This window comes from Schistocerca serialis, chromosome 7 (assembly GCF_023864345.2).
Source record: "Schistocerca serialis cubense isolate TAMUIC-IGC-003099 chromosome 7, iqSchSeri2.2, whole genome shotgun sequence".
In the NCBI taxonomy this organism is placed as follows: Eukaryota; Metazoa; Arthropoda; class Insecta; order Orthoptera; family Acrididae; genus Schistocerca; species Schistocerca serialis.
The window spans coordinates 286,836,325-286,853,862 of NC_064644.1; the positions used below are offsets into that span (position 1 = coordinate 286,836,325).

Sequence of the window (17,538 nt, forward strand, 5' to 3'; positions counted from 1 at the left end):
AGTGGCCGAGCGGTTCTATTCACATCAGTCTGGAACCGCGAGACCGCCACGGTCGCAGATTCGAATCCTGCCTCTGGCATGGGTGTGTGGGATGTCCTTAGGTTAGTTAGGTTTAAGTAGTTCTAAGTTCTATGGAACTGATGACCTCAGAAGTTAAGCCCCATAGTGCTCTGAGCCATCTGATCCATTTGAACTAACCGACGTTCTAGGTCGTGTAAAGAGGAACAGTGAATGGCTGGAAACGAGTGATTTGCAGTAACGAGTCACGCTATATGCTGTGTCAGTCTAATGAAAGGGCATTTTGGAATTTTCGAATGCCTGGACAACGTTATCTGCGATTATCTGTACTGACAACAGTGAAATAGAGAGGAGGTGGTGTTACTTTATGTGAATGTTTTTCGTTATTAAGGTGTCCTCCCCTCATTACGCCTCAGAAAGCGCTACATACCGAAATATATGAACACACTTCACATCACTGCAAACTGCGTACGGGATAGAATCGTTTCAGAGACATAACAATGCACTCGTCATAAAGCTGCATCTCTGATCCAATGGTTTGTGCCAAATAATATGCGAGTCCCGACCTAAACCCAGTGGGACGTCTATCGGATGCGTTAAAACGTCGACGTCTCTCCAGAAATCAGCATCAAACATGCTTACCTCTTCTGGTTTCGGCTCATGAGAAACAATGGGCTGCCAATCCTCTACAGACACTGACATCTCATTGGGTCGACGCGAAAATCGCCGAAGTGGTGTCAAATCGAAAGACTTGCAACCGGCGAACGGTCTGCCCGACCAGAGGCCCTATTCACACGATATTTACATTTTATTTATATCATTGGGAGGATGTCAAGAAGAGAACAAACCGTCAACCATATTAATGTCCACTAACAGTGTCCCAATAGTACATGCAGCCAGAGATGCGTCGATTACAATCACAGGCTTCCCTGGAAATAAGGTTATCTGTCGGGTTTCCTGCGACGACGTTTCAGTAGCTTGAGCGTTCGACTTACACAGAAAACTATTCTCCCCTTCAGGATAAATTTTGTTCCGCTAATATTTATAAAATGGTGACAAGAGCAATCATGGTGCATTTAATTCCACTACAGAAATCCCTAAAACACGCCGGTAGTCAGCTTAAGGACGAGTTTATGGTACAATAAATAGTTCAAATGGCTCTGAGCACTATGGGACTTAAGTTCTGAGGTCATCAGTCCCCTAGAACTTAGAACTACTTAAACCTAACTAACCTAAGGACATCACACACATCCATGCCCGAGGCTGGATTCGAACCTGCGACCGTGGCGGTCTCGCGGTTCTAGACTGTAGCGCCTAGAACCGCTCGGCCACTGAGGCCGGCTACGGTACAATAAAAGCAACATACTGATGGACTGAAGTGCCCCTATCTTTGACGGATATTTATAAAACGACATTTATGAACCAGTTCTGAAAGCTTGCATTTACTTTCCGCAGACTGGTGCAAACCTACACGGCCGTGGAATTACTCTCTGACTAATACACAAAATACAGATACTTTCGTAGAAGTGTGCCCTAAAATATCACTGTAACATGATATCTTGTTAACAGGTAAGTGACACACTGCAGCGAATGTTGTAGACTACCGCGACCGATACATGTACAGAATGGAAAGGGTATATCGTAAGAATATCTTTTTGCTTACATTCGAAACTAGAGATGAGCAATTTGCAATTCCATAACACTTCGTCAGCCATTGACCAGAAAAATACACACAGCCGTACAGTTTTTATTTCAGTTAGAATATCTGAAAAGGATGAGTGGAAGCACTCATGCTTTTAACATCTTCTAACTGAAATAAAAATTGTACGGCTGTGTATAATTTTCTGGTCAATGGCTGACGAAGTGTCATGGAAGTGCAACTTGCTCATCTGTTGAGTGACTGCTGCACTCTCCTCCGAACGAGTTCTTATTAATAACTAACTTCAAAATTTTAATTTTGTGGGCGTTCACAGCCTCAACGTGTTTTGAAAATGAAAACATGATTCAAGTACGCTGTATTCTTGTTATTATCTGTACGATCCGCCAATTTCAAACTTGGATCATATTCAAGCATGTATTTTAAACTTCCAGCTTCATTTTGCATTGTAATAGATAGCTAGTATACTTGTACTTGTAAAATTAAGCGGGAAGTTACGTATACGTGCTTGAAAATCGCCCAAGCTGCAAACGGAGCAATTTTACAGATGATACAGAGAATTAATCTATTTTGGCGTATATTTAATTTTTATTAAAAACGTCCAAGGTAATGTATATATAAATGCGTGCTTACTTAGAGTTAGTTGGAGATCCGAAACAATAGAAAGTGGCATCCAGTGACTAACATCGACGATTATTAACACTGACTTACACTCGACTAAAGATATTCTTCGTCAGTACCAACCATACGAAAGTGTCGGAGGTAACGTAGTGACGGTAAACAAAGTAGTTTACCTTCCGTATTGCTGTGTAAGCGGTAGTATTTTATAGTGAAGATATCAATAATTCTGTCTCTCATGAAAATAATTTTCCAAGGATTTTAAACACCTACTTTTATACCAATAAATAAAAATGTTCCACTTTGTGGGTTATTTCATTTTCTTGTGGTAAGACTCTGCCATGTCAGATACTTTATGCGTTGTGCTTTGTTGGTGTAAAGCTACTCTATTTGGCAAAAGATGTATATCATGCTCCACGACTTCTCCAGTAACACTTTCCTCATATACAAACAGAAAGAAATAACCTTGATCGCTACTCTCTCCTCTTCCTCATTCCTCCCTTATCTTTTCTACAACTCTCCGTTTGCAACCAACTCTGCATCATTACAAACACATACAGTTTCTTTCCCATTGAAGGACAATCTTATATTTGGTATATGCAAAGGACAAACAGTTTCAGAACTCCACAATCCCCTTTATATTCCTTTGCTTACATTTTTCCATTCCTTTATCTACAATGGCGTTCCAACTATCTTTTACTATAGAATCTCCATCCACCTTTATGCAGTCAACATATTCCTCTATTTCTTCATATAGTTTAGCACAATCAAATCGCATTCTGGAAGATGACAGTTCAAATCATAGCCCATCAAAATCTAGGATTTTCGCTCCAGGCACATGCCAGAAACATTCCTTTGAAAGGCAGGGGCGATTTCTTTCCCCATCTTTGAAATATTCAGAGCGAGTGCTCCATCTTGAACAATCTCTGTGGTGACGGGGAGTTAAGCCCTAATCTTCATTCCTTCCTGCCTTCTGCACCATCTGCTTGTGATGTGGACATCAGATCAGTGGTAGTTAGTGGTGATCCACATTCAGGCTTGTACTTCGCCGTATGTGAAGTTTTAAATTAAAAATAACTGAAATGAAACCACTCACGGTAATGGCTCAGTCGTAGTTACTTTTTGACTGCAAAAAGCTGATACAACAATAATGCTGCCAAACATAGTATAGGTAAGCGCCTGTCCTGTCGGAAAAAATGGTCTTAAGTTACGTTAAAAAATGATACAGAGAATTTCTATTGTAGGTGAAAATGTCTCAATGTTAGTGATGTTTATTAAAATCAAAAATAGGGGCACAATAGAGATACTGAAATTTTATCCTCCTGTATACCTAATGAGAGAAATGGGGTACATCCTCGAGTGCGATCAGACAGTCACAAGATTCTTAACAAAAGTAGTTCTACCAGAAACAGCGTATATGCAAAAAGAACAAACAAGTGTATCAATCCATAACCAATCCTCTATAGATACCGAAAGGAAGGTATGTCGTAGGATTTTACTTGACTTAGCAGTTATTTATATATTTACATATTATATATTTATATATTTATATAACCTTCGACTGAGAGAAGTATTTAAGACACATCTATAATAGGCTGAGCCATGTGCTGTGGAATGGAAACCAAATCAACTTGATGCAGAAAGCTAAAAAGTCGGTAACACCAAAAAATAATAATTTCGGGAATATTTATGTCCACGGTACGTATGTAGCTGATTAACGTTTCAAGATCACAGAATAATGTAGCCCGAGGTAAGCCAGAGGAAATGTGAAATGCAGATACATTAGTAACCGGTGTAATTGCAAAATGTTGAAAGCAAGCACGTAAACGCGCATGTATTCTGTCGTACAGGTGCTCGATCACAGTTCAGGTAGCAGTTGCAGTTCATCGATAAATATAGAAAAGGTTACTATTTTTTGTGGAGGACGCTGGAGTTGTCATCCGATGATGTTCCATATGTGCTCGATTAAAGACAGATATTGTGATCGTGCAAGTCAGGGCAACATGTCAGCACTCTGTAGAGCATGTTGGTTTACAACAGCGGTATGTGAGCGAGCGTTATCCTGTTGGAAAAGACCGCCATGAATGCTGTTCACGAATGGCAGTGCAACACGCCGAATCACCAGATTGATATACAAATTTGCAGTCAGGGTGCTTGTGGTAATCGGGAGACTGCTCCTCATGCCATACGAAATCACTCCAGGTGTATGTCCAGTGTGTCCACCCGCAGGTATGTTTGTTGCAGGCCCCAACTGGCCTCCTTCTAATTAACACACGGTCACCATTGGCACCGTGGCAGTGCCTGATTTCCTCAGAAAACAGAACACCCGCAACCTGCCCTCCAATAAGCTCTCGAAGTCACAAACAGTGGTGGTTTGGGGTCAATGGAGTGCATGCGTCTACCTCGTAGCTGTCCTTAAAGTAACCGATTTCTAACAGCTTGTCGTCTCACTGTGGTGCCAACTGCTGCTCAAATTCCTGTTGCAGATGCAGTGCGTTGCGCCAAAGCCATACGCCAATCACGATGGTATTCCCTCTCGGTAGTTCTACGTTGCCTTCCGAAGACTGATCTTGCAACCATACATTACTATGACCACCGCTAGCAGCACACAAGTACTGTGACAACAATCCTGTAACGTTTTTCTGCAATATCACAGAAGGAACATCCAACTTCTCGTAACCGTATCATACGACCTCGTTTAAAGTCAGTGGGTCTCGAAAGTAACTGAAGCTCACGACCGTTACAGCGCACATTTAAAGCCAACATGATTTTGATCCTTATAGTTACGGTACTAGCTCTACACTTATACGACTGGTACGAAATCTGGATAGTTCCCATCTTTCAGATGTAGAAAAAAGGTCTAACAACTTTCGTTTTTGTAGTACCATTTCTTCATGGTATTGCGATTTTTCTTTACATCAGTGTATTTATGAACTCATTAACGACAGAATCGCTAGCTTCGATTTGTGGCCCAGTCTTTTGGGATGATACATCTGAGCTACAACAGGAAAAACTTGGAAATATGGCAAAAAAATACCCTGGAATTCGTGCGGCGACGATTACCTGCTGGTTGTAAAGGAAACTCGCTATGCAAAGCAGCTTCAATAACTTGTTAAGGAGGCAGAGAGCAAACTCCAGTTGGTTGCTCAAACGAAAGTTCACAGAGGAATTCTCGGAAGACGTCAAAATCCTTCAAATAAAACCAGTCAGGAGCTGAGGGAGAAACCTGCCACGATAAATATTATTATGCTGATAGCCAGGACACTTAACTGGTTTTTCAGGAGGCAGCGACAACCCTCGAAGTATTGTGCAATGAAAATCTTTCTCGCGTAAAGCGAGTGAGTCAGCACGGATTCTACACATTCAACTGTAAAAAAATGCAGCGCAAGACTTAAAGTCAACATAACTACGTAATTTGCTCTCTGCGGCGACCTGGAAAGTTTATTTAACAAATTGTGTTTAATCTGAGTTATATGTTTCAAGCTTCTACAGTAATGCTTAAGGGTGATTACTCCATTAAGGGCGACGCTTACGTAGGTTGGTGGGTCTGTAATTGGTTGTGTGTTTCCATGTAAGAAGATGCTTACATCTCATCCAACTTCTTTGTTTCGCAAATGTAATGTCGTTGCTTGTATCTTTGATGGACTGATGGTATGATTGTTTCCATAGTGGTTATGGGGAGTTTTTGTTATCTTCCGTAGAGCCCTCTCTACGTTACATTACCGCGTAAGTCGAACAAAGTACTCGGTCGAAAGAAAGACTGAGGTTTTTGAGAGCAGGTTTGGTCATTAGTACACTTGCTTGAGAAGTAATGTGCTTCTAATCACTTCATCTTCTGCGCTTGTTGTGTAACGCAACACAAGATGTCATGTTATTGATTGAGAATGACATTATTTTGAAAACACCAGCATTCATTATTACTTAAAAAGAAGTTTCAAATTAGGATGCCATTTTGCATTGTGTAATATTCACCTGTTAGATCAACGAATACAACACTGTAATCTTCTCACTGTCATACATATCCTTTATGCTGGCTGGTTATAATTAAACCGACGACGTTTTGAGTGATGCAGTGCGGGCTGTATACATCGAAGGAGCTGAAACACCATAGGTATGGTCATTAATCAATGCACAAGCGGATATTCTGAAAAAAAATATTAGATTGGTGCTTAAGTTCGTGGCTTTTTTTCAAAAGTTTAATAAACACAACAGATGCACTTAACAAAGACTTAGTGATCAATGACATATTCTCCTTCACTATTCACAACGCCCTGTCAACGCTGGGGTAGCTTTTCGATTCAATGACACTCGAAACTACGTCGTTTTGATGCGAAGAACTCGTCGAGCCATGTTCTGAGCGCATTTTCAACGGAGAGGAATTGCCTTGAAGATTGTTCGATAAGAGGGTGAAAAAGGTGAAAAGCTGAGGGCGCAAGAGCAGGTGAGTAAGGTGGATGCGGAATGGCTTCCGGCCGGCCGAAGTGGCCGTGCGGTTAAAGGCGCTGCAGTCTGGAACCGCAAGACCGCTACGGTCGCAGGTTCGAATCCTGCCTTGGGCATGGATGTTTGTGATGTCCTTAGGTTAGTTAGGTTTAACTAGTTCTAAGTTCTAGGGGACTAATGACCTCAGCAGTTGAGTCCCATAGTGCTCTGAGCCATTTGAACCATTTTTTTGAATGGCTTCCCAACTCTCAGGTTTTTTGTCAGTGTACAAGAATGCAGGCGGGCAGTTGTTCTTGGATTGCGTCTGGCTGCACCTCAGGCAGGTAGTTAATTTTTGCTCACTCATTCGTTTCTTTTCCTTATATTAGCACAAGGACACCTTTCTCACAACAGTATTGATACAGAATAGGAATGGTCGGTTTTGTTCACGAGCCAACTGATGATTAGGAAGCAGAAATGCACATATGGCCACCCACAAATTTTTGTGATTTTGGCCTAGAGCGTGCGGTTCCCATGCACCAGATTTTTGAACCTTTCGCATTGCATGCAAAAGTCCCAAGATGGTGACATGATTACAGTTCATTATATCTGGCAGTTCTCGAGTACACTGATGTGGATCATCGTGGATTAATGTGCATAAACGATCTTCACCAAACCCTGAAGGTCTTCCTGGACGTGGACAGTCATTTATGTCAAAACAATCGTCCTTACAACATTTTCTTGTCGTGCTCTTTCCAGTGCCATGATCCCATACATGTCGCAAATCTTTCTGGCTGCCTCCGCTGCTGTCAGCGCTCTACTGAACTCAAGCAGAAGGATTTGACGAAAATGTTCTAATTTCTCTACTTGGCATACCACTTTCTGGAGTTCAAAGCTCCGCTCACTGTCTCAAAACGACAAAATGATAGTACGTAAACTCAGATAGCAATAGTTAACTAAAAGTGAAAAATGACAATCGATAAACCAATAACAAACCGAATAAAAAAGTGCAAAACAGAAACGCTACGAACTTATTTATTAACCTGCTAATTCCTTTTTCTGCCACTAGGTGAAAATATGGTGCTGTAGGCACCCTGAATTGCAATGTTTTCTGTTTTCACGTCATTACACTGTTTGTCGATTGGCGACACGTGCTGACTTTTTTTTGACTGATTGTTGATGTGAAGCATTACAAAGGTTGTTGTTTTCCTTAAGAAGCACAATGACTACTGAGATGTAAAACCGTGTACTGCAGCTAAACTTGTTTTATCTGACGGCAGCAATACCGGCCTGGATTTTGGGAATAACGCCGACGGAAATCGCCGCTAAGAGACCCATGTTAGTAAATGGGCTAAAGAATACGACCAATAAATTTGAAGGAATAGGTGAATTAGGAGGTGCAGCATGGAAAGGGAAGCGGCCAATTCCGAACGCGTCGGTGAAATTGCTGTAACTATAGCCTAAGATGCAGAACATGTTTAAAATTCTACAACAGTGCTCGAGCTGTGTCTCGGGAATGTCTCTCTAACCTGGTCCAGAGTCCAAGGTTTTGCGGAGTATTTTACACTGATGCCCCTACAAGACTGATAATGTGCATCAACTGAAGCCCCAAGGAACTGACTTTCCCCTTTGTGTTTCGGCACGCATGGAAATGGCCGAGGAATGTTTTCTGGGTGGACGAGGCACATTTTACTCCGCGCGGTGCCATTAATGCACAGAATTGTCCCATATGAGGTTTTTCTCCGCGACATGTTGTGCAGAAACATACACTGCACTCAACTTACGTCGCTGTTCAAAATGTCTCTGAGCACCATGGGACTTAACATCTGCGGTCATCAGTCCCCTAGAACTTAGAACTACTTAAACCTAACCAACCGAAGGACGTCACACACATCCAAGCCCGAGGCAGGATTCGAACCTGCGACCGTAGCAGTCGCGCGGTTCCAGACTGAAGCGACTAGAACCGCTCGGCCACATCAGCCGGCTATGTCGCTTTGTGGAGATGTGGCTGTATGGAATGGTTTCACGAGCTCCTTCATTCTCGGTCATTATTTTTTCACCTAGATTACACTTCGTGGTCCTGTTAGGTGTACAGTGGCATCTGCACGCTATAAGTTCCTCCTTCTACAAGACGTGACTCCAGCTTTACATGAAACCAGCTGTGCCCATACAAACATTTTCTTGCAAGATGGTGTGACACAATATATCGCTTGTCAGGTGAAACGTTTGCTTCGAGATATCTTCAGGAACGACCGCATCATCTCAAGGTAATTTCAGATTTGTAGTCCTCCAGATTCCCGGACCAATATTCAGATGACTTTTGGATGTGGGATTATCTGAAAGGTCGTGTCTGTTCGGGTTTTATCCGAACACTTATTGATTTAAAGGATCACACTACACTCTGATTGCTTACAGCGCCATATTTTCACCTTTTGGCTGATAACATCCTACCCAGTTTCAGTCTTCTGCGCTGTATCCAGCCCGTACTGCAGCACTTGGATCTCCGCCAGTTATAAAACACACATCAAAGAAAGTTTTGCATCACCTTGGTTCCGAGAGTTCCTGAACCTGTACGGATAATTGGAATAGAGATCAACATAAATATCATTTCCGCCGTTTCTACTGCTCACGAAAACCACACACAGCACGTTGTACCACTATACAGGGAGACCTTCGCAGGTGGTGATAAAGACAGCTGTACACACCGCTACCTCTAATACCCAGTAGCACGTCTTCTTCACTGATGCATTCCTGTATTCGGCGTGGCACACTATCCACAAGTTCATCAAGGCACTGTGGGTCCAGATTGTCCCACTCCTCATCGGCGATTCGGCGTAAATTCCTCACAGTGGTTGGTGGGTCACGTTGTCCATGAACACCCCCTTTTCAATCTATCCCAGGCATGTTTGATAGGGTTCATGTCTGGAGATCATTCTGGCCACTCTCGTCGAGCGATGTCGTTGTTCTGAAGTATGTCATTCACAATACGCGCACGATGGGGGCGCTAATTGTCGTCCATGAAGACGAATGCCTCGCCATCATGCTGCCGATATGGTTACAATATCGGTTGGAGGATGGCATTCACGTATTGCACAGCCGTTGCGGCACCTTCCACGACCACCAGCGCCATACGTCGGCCCCGCATAATTTCACCCAAACCAGCAGTTAACCTCCACCTTGCTGCACTCACTGGACAGTGTGTGTAAGGCGTTCAGCCTGATCGGGATGTCTCCAAACACGTCTCCAACGATTGTCTGGTTGAAGGCATATACGACACTCATCGGTGAAGAGAACGTGATGCCAAACCTGAATGGTCCATTCGGCATGTTGTTGGGCCCACCTGTACCGCGCTGGATGGTGTCGCGATGGCAAAGATGGACCTCGTCATGGACGTCGGGAGTGAAGTTGTGCATCATGCAGCCTACTGCGCACAGTTCGAGTTGTAAGACGACGTCCTGTGGCTGCACGAAAAGCTGTCAGGATTCCTCCGAGGCATAATCTGTAGCTAGCGGTCATCCACTGTAGTAGTAGCCTTTGGGCGACCTGAGCGAGGCTTGTTATCGACAATTCCTGTCTCTCTGTATCTCCTCCATGTCAGAGCAACATCGCTTTGGTTCACTCCGAGACGTCTGTACACTTCCTTTGTTGAGAGCCCTTCCTAGTAACAATGCGAACGCGATTGAACCGCGGCATCGACCGTCTAGGCGTGGTTGAACTACAGACAACACGAGCCGTGTACCTCCTTCCTGGTGGAATGACTGGAACTGATGGGCTGTCGGACCCTTTCCGTCTAACAGGCGTTGCTTATACATGGTTGTTATATCTTTGGTTTAGCGGAATTTCTTAAGAGTCGAAGTGAGTGAGTCTGTGATACAATATCCACAGCCAACGTCTATTTTCAGGAGTTCTGGGAACCGGCGTTTTCCAGAACTTTTTCTGATTTGTTTACAACCAACCGGTAGATTGAATAAAATTCAGTACTTGTCCTATAAATGAATTAAGTCTCCCGAATCCGATTTCTTTCGGTATAAGTTAGGATTCTACCACCGTTACGAGATAAGTCGGGATTATAAATTCAGAGTTTTTGTACACGCGACATTGCTGTTGGTCACATATCGACCAGGACATATACGAACCTGCATGTGGTACTGCTTTAGCAGAGTGTATGATACTGGCTAATTTCTGTAACAGGGGATGGTCTTTCTTAAGACCAGATAGTACTATGATATCGATAAAACAATAAAAGTGAGCAAGAAGATGTACAATGACTGCATAACGAGAGTGGCTTGTTTCGATTTAACATGATGTGTTATGGTAAGTAATTTCAGATTCGACCGTACTGTTCCTATGTAAGCCTTATTTATTGGACTACAGGTGTATCGTAGTGATTGTACCGATTGCAACGCGGAACAGTGAGAGCAGAGTCTTCAGTTGTCAGCTGGTGGACTCACCGTGAACATCGAGGCAGCCGAGTTGCTTCTTCATGACGCTGGTGTTGATCTGGCACATGTAGCAGCCGCGGTCCGTCTCCTTGACGTGCCGGATGTGCAGCCGCCACGTGCGCTGGTTGTCGTGTGTGGACGTGATGCGCGCGTTGTGCGTCACCACCTTGTCGTGGAGGGTCAGCACCGTCTGGTCCTCGGCTCGCAGCCATCCCACCTGCCGATCAGGACAAACACACGTACGCAAATTAACGATACAGCAAAAACCACTGAGAGGGTGCATGTTGTATACTGGGTTTTCGGAAATCCCCATTACAAAGTGCTAAGACTTGTAGAGAGGAGTGATAACATAATATTTTGAGTAGGAACCCATGTCCGGAAACATACAGTTTCTGTTCTACGATGGTTCCAGTTCAGATGTTTAACTCATCCACTTCTGCTCGATGCAGTGAATTAGACATGACACAGTACAATTGTTAGGTTATAATTCAAATGAAACATAACGAAACATCCGTTTATGGCTTAAGCACATTTGTTTGTATTTACACTTAAACATTACATGTTTACATTTTTCCAAAACATGAATCAAACCATCACACTGTACGTACGGAACAGTACTTATGTATTACTACAGCGGCTCGATGTGGCGACCATCAACGATGTTACAGACTAAAAACGTTCTAAAGCCAAGAGCGCATAAATATTCTTGTATTTAAAATAACCGGTTTCGACAGCCATAGACGTCATAAAAAGTCATTTTGTTATGAAACGTGTTCACTTTAAGTTGACCTTCACGCCAAGTTGTCATGTCGATAAGAAAACAGCACGTTATGAAAGGTTTGTCTTAACTGGCAGATATTGTTCTGGTACATACTCTCCATCCCACCTGGTGTCTCTTCATTTCCTAGTTCATCGGTCAGAACATGTGCCAGCAGATCTTCCTTTACCTCTACAGGAGTCTCGCTAATTAAATTTCGCATACAACCTGGATAAAAAGTAGTACACACCATCCTGTATACCCTATTCGACACGAGAACAAGCAACGGTGAGACTCTTCTCTTTCCTTCAGCAGACGTGAACTGACATCGTCGTAGAACGGAGACGGTACGTTTCCGGTCAAATTTTCCTATTCAAAACATTATGTACTCACTCACCTATACAAATCCTAGAAGTCTCTAACGGGAATTTCTGAACACCTTACGTTAAATAGCTACAAAAAAAGGCATGATACCAAGCGTGTATGAGAGCACTAAAATAGCTGTGACACGATTGTGACAAGTTAGTGTGAAAGATGCAACGTATTCTGCAGAACAGGTCACAGGCCATGAGTGAAACTGTGTGTACCATCCGTCCGCCTGTGGTCCTTGGAATGTCAGTACGAGGTGTCAAACTTCCTGAAGATTAAAACTGCGTCCCGGACCGGTACTCTGACCTGGGGCCTTGGCTCTTCGCAGACCAGTTCACCACAGACTAAATCTACTCAAATTCGACTCATAAGCACTCACAGATTCATTTCCGTCAGTACATCATCGTATACCTTCCCAATATTACTGAAGTTCCCCTGCACAGCTTGCGGGACTAGCACTGCTTGAGGAAATGATACAGCAAAGAAGAGAATTAAATTCTGATACAGAATGAATTTTCACTCTGAAGTGGAGATTTGTAACTACTGCTTAATCTTTTATTGCCTGCTCCTCTTGAATCTAGGCGCTGTCGTGGTAGCAGTACTCATGTGGCCATTTTTAGACATCTCTGTCCACAGTTACTGGCTAGGCTCTCAAAGTGGACTTGTCGTGGAACGCCATGTATGTCATATGTTCCCCTCATGTCTCCTCATAGGTTTGCTGCACAGTTCCTCTACGGTATATTGTACAAGGTAAGGCCGCACGGAGTGGCCGCGCTGTTTGAGGCGTCCTGACACGGACTGCACGGCCCCTTCCGTCGGCCTCCCTCGGGCATGGGTGTGTGTGTTGTTCTTAGCATAAGTTAGTTTAAGTAGTGTGTAAGACTAGAAACCGATGACATCAGCAGTTCGGTCCCTTAGGAATTCACACACATTTTAACATGTGTACAGGGTGTTTCAAAACAAATATACGTGTACAAAGTATTTTGTCCAAACTATCAATCTCTGCGCCTCTGCTCGGCTATTAGAGAAACGAATACATAGTCTAGTTTATTTTAATAGCCGATAGATGTCAGTTGTCTTTTGTTTTTCTTGATAACCGTCATATGTTTAAAATGGCTACTCCTCAGCAGAAATCATTTTGTGTTCTCGAGTTTGCGAAGTGCAATCCCGTGATTACAGTGCAAAGACATTTCAGGTTGAGGTACAAAATTGATTCTCCAAAGAGAGGAACATTCGCAGATCGTATCGACAGTTTCTAGATGCAGGATATCTATGTAACGGAAAGAGTCCTGGCCACCTTCGCGTTCCTCAAGAAAATGTTGCGCGAATTCAAACTGCATTCCAACGTAGTCCTTCAAAATCAACTCGTCCTGCCAGTCGGGAGTTACAACTGCCTACAAAAACGATTTCGCTTGTTTTGAGATGTCGGCAAGTTATTAAGCCTACAAGTTATAGGTGTTACAAGCTCTGCGTCCTGATGACAAATGCAAACGTGTGGCATTTTGTAACGAGATTTTTGATGCTATTGACAATGGTAACACATTCGCAGAACGCATCGTGTTCAGTGATGAAGTGAATTTCCATGTTAGTGATCAGATAAACAGACACAGCGTTCAAATTTAGGGCCTACAGAAACCACATGCAGCCATTGAACATGTACGAGATTCGCTCGAAGTCAATGTGTTTAGTGCGATATCCCGATCATCTGTTAACGGCCCATTCCTCTTTGATGGAAAAACGTGCTACGGTCAGCAGTATCTCGCTATGTTACAAAACTGGTTGTATCTGAGGCTGCTCGAAGACAACTTCATTTTTGAACAAGACGTGCCACCGCTTCACTGGAGTCGCCAAGCGCGTGAATATCTGAAAGAAACTCTACCGAACCGTTGGATTGGTCGTCAAGGAGCTGGCGACTTTGAGTGTCTCTGCTGGGCTTCACGGTCACGGGATTTGACACTCTCTGACTTCTTTCTGTGGAGTTTCGTTAAAGACAACGTTTATGTACCACCACTCTCACAGAACATGGAAGAGTTTAATAACTGGATCCCTACTGCTATAACATCAGTGACCAAGGACGTGCTTCCCGTGTATGGGAGGAATTTGAGTATCGCTGTGATATTGTTCATGACGCTGTAGAGCACATATTGAACATCTGAAATATGAATTTCAAAGGTTCGTAAATATGTGTATGAAGTTTCATGTTCCTATGGTTGGTTGGTTGTTTGGTGAAGGAGACCAGACAGCGTGGTCATCGGTCTCATCGGTTAGGGAAGGATGGGGAAGGAATTCGGCCATGCCCTTTCAGAGGAACCATCCCGGCATTTGTCTGGAGTGATTTAGGGAAATCGCGGAAAACCTAAATCAGGATGGCCGGACGCGGGATTGAACCGTCGTCCTCCCGAATGCGAGTCCAGTGTCTAACCACTGCGCCACCTCGCTCGGTACGTTCCTATGTCTTAAGGTTTAATAAATATATGCATTCGAAATACGTATATTCTTTTTGAAACATCCTGTATTTTGTAGATATAACAGGAGAGAGTTGTAGGGCCAATACTTTTAAACACATATATAAATGACCTAGGAGGTAACGTCGGAAGTTCCATGAGGCATTTCACGGATGATGCTATTCTACACAGAGAAGTCATAACTGTAGAAAATTGTTTCAAAATGCAGGAAGACCTCCGAAGGATCGACGTTTGATGCTTGGTGCTTGGTGCAGGGAGTGGCAATTGACTGTCAACATTAACAAATATGGCGTAATGTGAATACAGACCGAAATACCGCTTATCGTATGATTACACAATTTCAGAATAATCACTGGAAGCAGTTACTTCCATAATATACCTAAGAGAATGTGTACAGAGCGATCTGAAAAGGACGACCATATCAAATTCATCGCGAGGAAGGCCGATGGCAAACGGAGCTACAGTGGAAGATTCCTAAGGATATGTGGACCATCAACAAAGGAATTAGCATACAAAACACTTGTTCGACCACTACTTGATTATTGATTATTAATATGGGACCTGTACCACATAGGACTGATAGAAGAAATAGAGAGAATCCAAAGAAAAGCTGCACGTTTCGCTTTGCGTTCACTTAGTAAGTAAGAAAGTGTCACAGAGATGATCAACCAAGTGTAGTGGCAGACATCACAAGACAGGTGTTCTCAAGAAAGGCTTTCTGCTTCACGATGTGGTATTTTGTTAAAGATCTGAGAGCGTACGTGCCTAGAAGAGCCAACAAATACATTACTTCATCCTACTTATATTGTAAGAAAGGAAAAGGAAGATAAATGAAACAGATCCGATTGACTGGAACAAGAAAGGGGAAAGTGACAGTGGCATACAAAATGCCCTCTGCCACGCACCGCTGTGTGGCTTGTAGAGTACAAATGTAGGTATAGTTTCAATCGAATTTAACATTAAGGCATGAGTGCCTTCCCTACGAGAGTGCTATAGATAGCTATTGACAAAAGAAATTGTATGCCTCCAACTAATTTAGTTCTTTCAAGATTGGTTCAAATGGCTCTGAGCACTATGGGACTTAACATCTGAGGTCATCAGTCCCCTAGAACTTACAACTAAATAATCTAAGTACATCACACACATCCATGCCCGAGGCAGGATTCGAACCTGCGACCGTAGCGGTCGCGCGGTTCCAGACTGAAGCGCCTAGAACCGCTCGGCCACAACGACCGGCGTTCTTTCAAGAAACGAGAAAGAAGTATATAAATTAGTAGTAATTTCGGTCATAATAAAACTCAGGTATGTTGTTATTCCAGATAGGGTAGCATTCGCCATAGCATTTCGGCGAAAGCAAATGTTGTTTTAGATAACTGCAGTAACATCTACGGAAGGGCTCCGAAATTAGCCTCGCTTATAAACTTTAACAATGTCCACATATTACTACAGACAGAAAGTTGTCTGAAATCAAATGTCAATAGTAATTAACTCATAAATTCCGAATGAAATGTAATGGGTGACAATTATTGAACTACATGAAGTAAAATCGTTGTAATTCCTAAACGGTTTGCTTTAGGACTTTCAAACTGCACAGTTGGCCGTGGGGTATTATGGGAATTACTGTAGTATGCGCGTGCATGGTTTGCTCTAGCACGTTGCCCAACTTCATTTGGATGTGTTCGTCAATAAGCAAAATTGGGCGACTGAGAATTCGCATTTCGCGATCCAGGAGCCCCTTCACCTTCAATTGCTGACTGTGTAGTGTGCAATGTCCGGCAACCATATTCTTCGGATCTGAACGTGTGCGACTCCTCTTTGTGTGGCTACATTGAAGACAAGTTGTACAACAATAACCCCAAAACCATCGCTGAGCTGAAAACAGGCATTCAGGGGTTCATCGACAGCATCGATATTCCGACACCACAGCAAGTGTTGCAAAATTTCATTGTTCGTCTGCGCCACATCATCACCAAAGATGGCAGGCATATCGAAAATACCATAACTCCGAATATCTGTAGTGACGTTTACATGTTGAATAAACTGTGTGCATGCCTTAGTTTGTAACTAATTTACGTCTCTTTTCATATATTTCAATAATTTTCACCCTGTATTTCACGATGATAGGTTGAATTCTGGTGTTGGAGGTATGTTTATAGGCATAAAAGTGCGGTAAGTGAGATCGGTAGAGTCCAAATACGAAATAATGTGGTTGTATACAAGTGTTAAAGATGGAACAAACGCGATCATCGGACGATCAACTGATCGGGAAAAGTAGTGGCGGAACGTTTTCTGAGAAACTTGGACAATATATCACGTAAATTTTCAGGTCATGTTGTAGCATGTGGATGGTATTAAGTGGAAACTTCAACATACCAACATAGACGCGGAGACTCAGGTTATTTTTGGGAAATGGGGGGGGGGGGGGAGGGGGGAGCGGTGGTAGGGACAGAGAATACTGTGAAACTGTTTTAAATTGACTATCGAAAAATTATCCTAATCATATAATTGACTCGTGAAGGTTACATCAAAGGTTTGCAGGTGAGAAACAGCAGTTAGCTTAGAAAGAGGAATCAGTGATCGTAAGAACATTGGAGCATCACTGAAAAAGGCTGCAAACAGAAATACAAAGAACGACAGGAATATCTTTTAATTCAGCAGGAGCGACAATACAAAGATTACAGGTTACCTGAGCGATCGGCACTAACAATTGAGTAACAATGGACAAAAGTCAAGAGCATTATATAGTGTGCTGTAGACATGTGTGTGCCGAGCAGACTTGTAAAATATGGC

The 17,538-nt window shown here is 42.9% G+C and overlaps 1 protein-coding gene across 1 annotated transcript in view; it reads right to left on the reverse strand.

The window, feature by feature from the left end:
- The window catches only part of LOC126413023 (lachesin-like), a 398,429-nt gene that overhangs the window by 322,080 nt on the left and 58,811 nt on the right, over positions 1-17,538 (reverse strand). Inside the window, exon 3 of the mRNA XM_050082916.1 lies at positions 11,167-11,374. Within this exon, the coding sequence (XP_049938873.1) occupies positions 11,167-11,374 (208 nt within the window). The remainder of the gene's footprint in view (positions 1-11,166; positions 11,375-17,538) is intronic.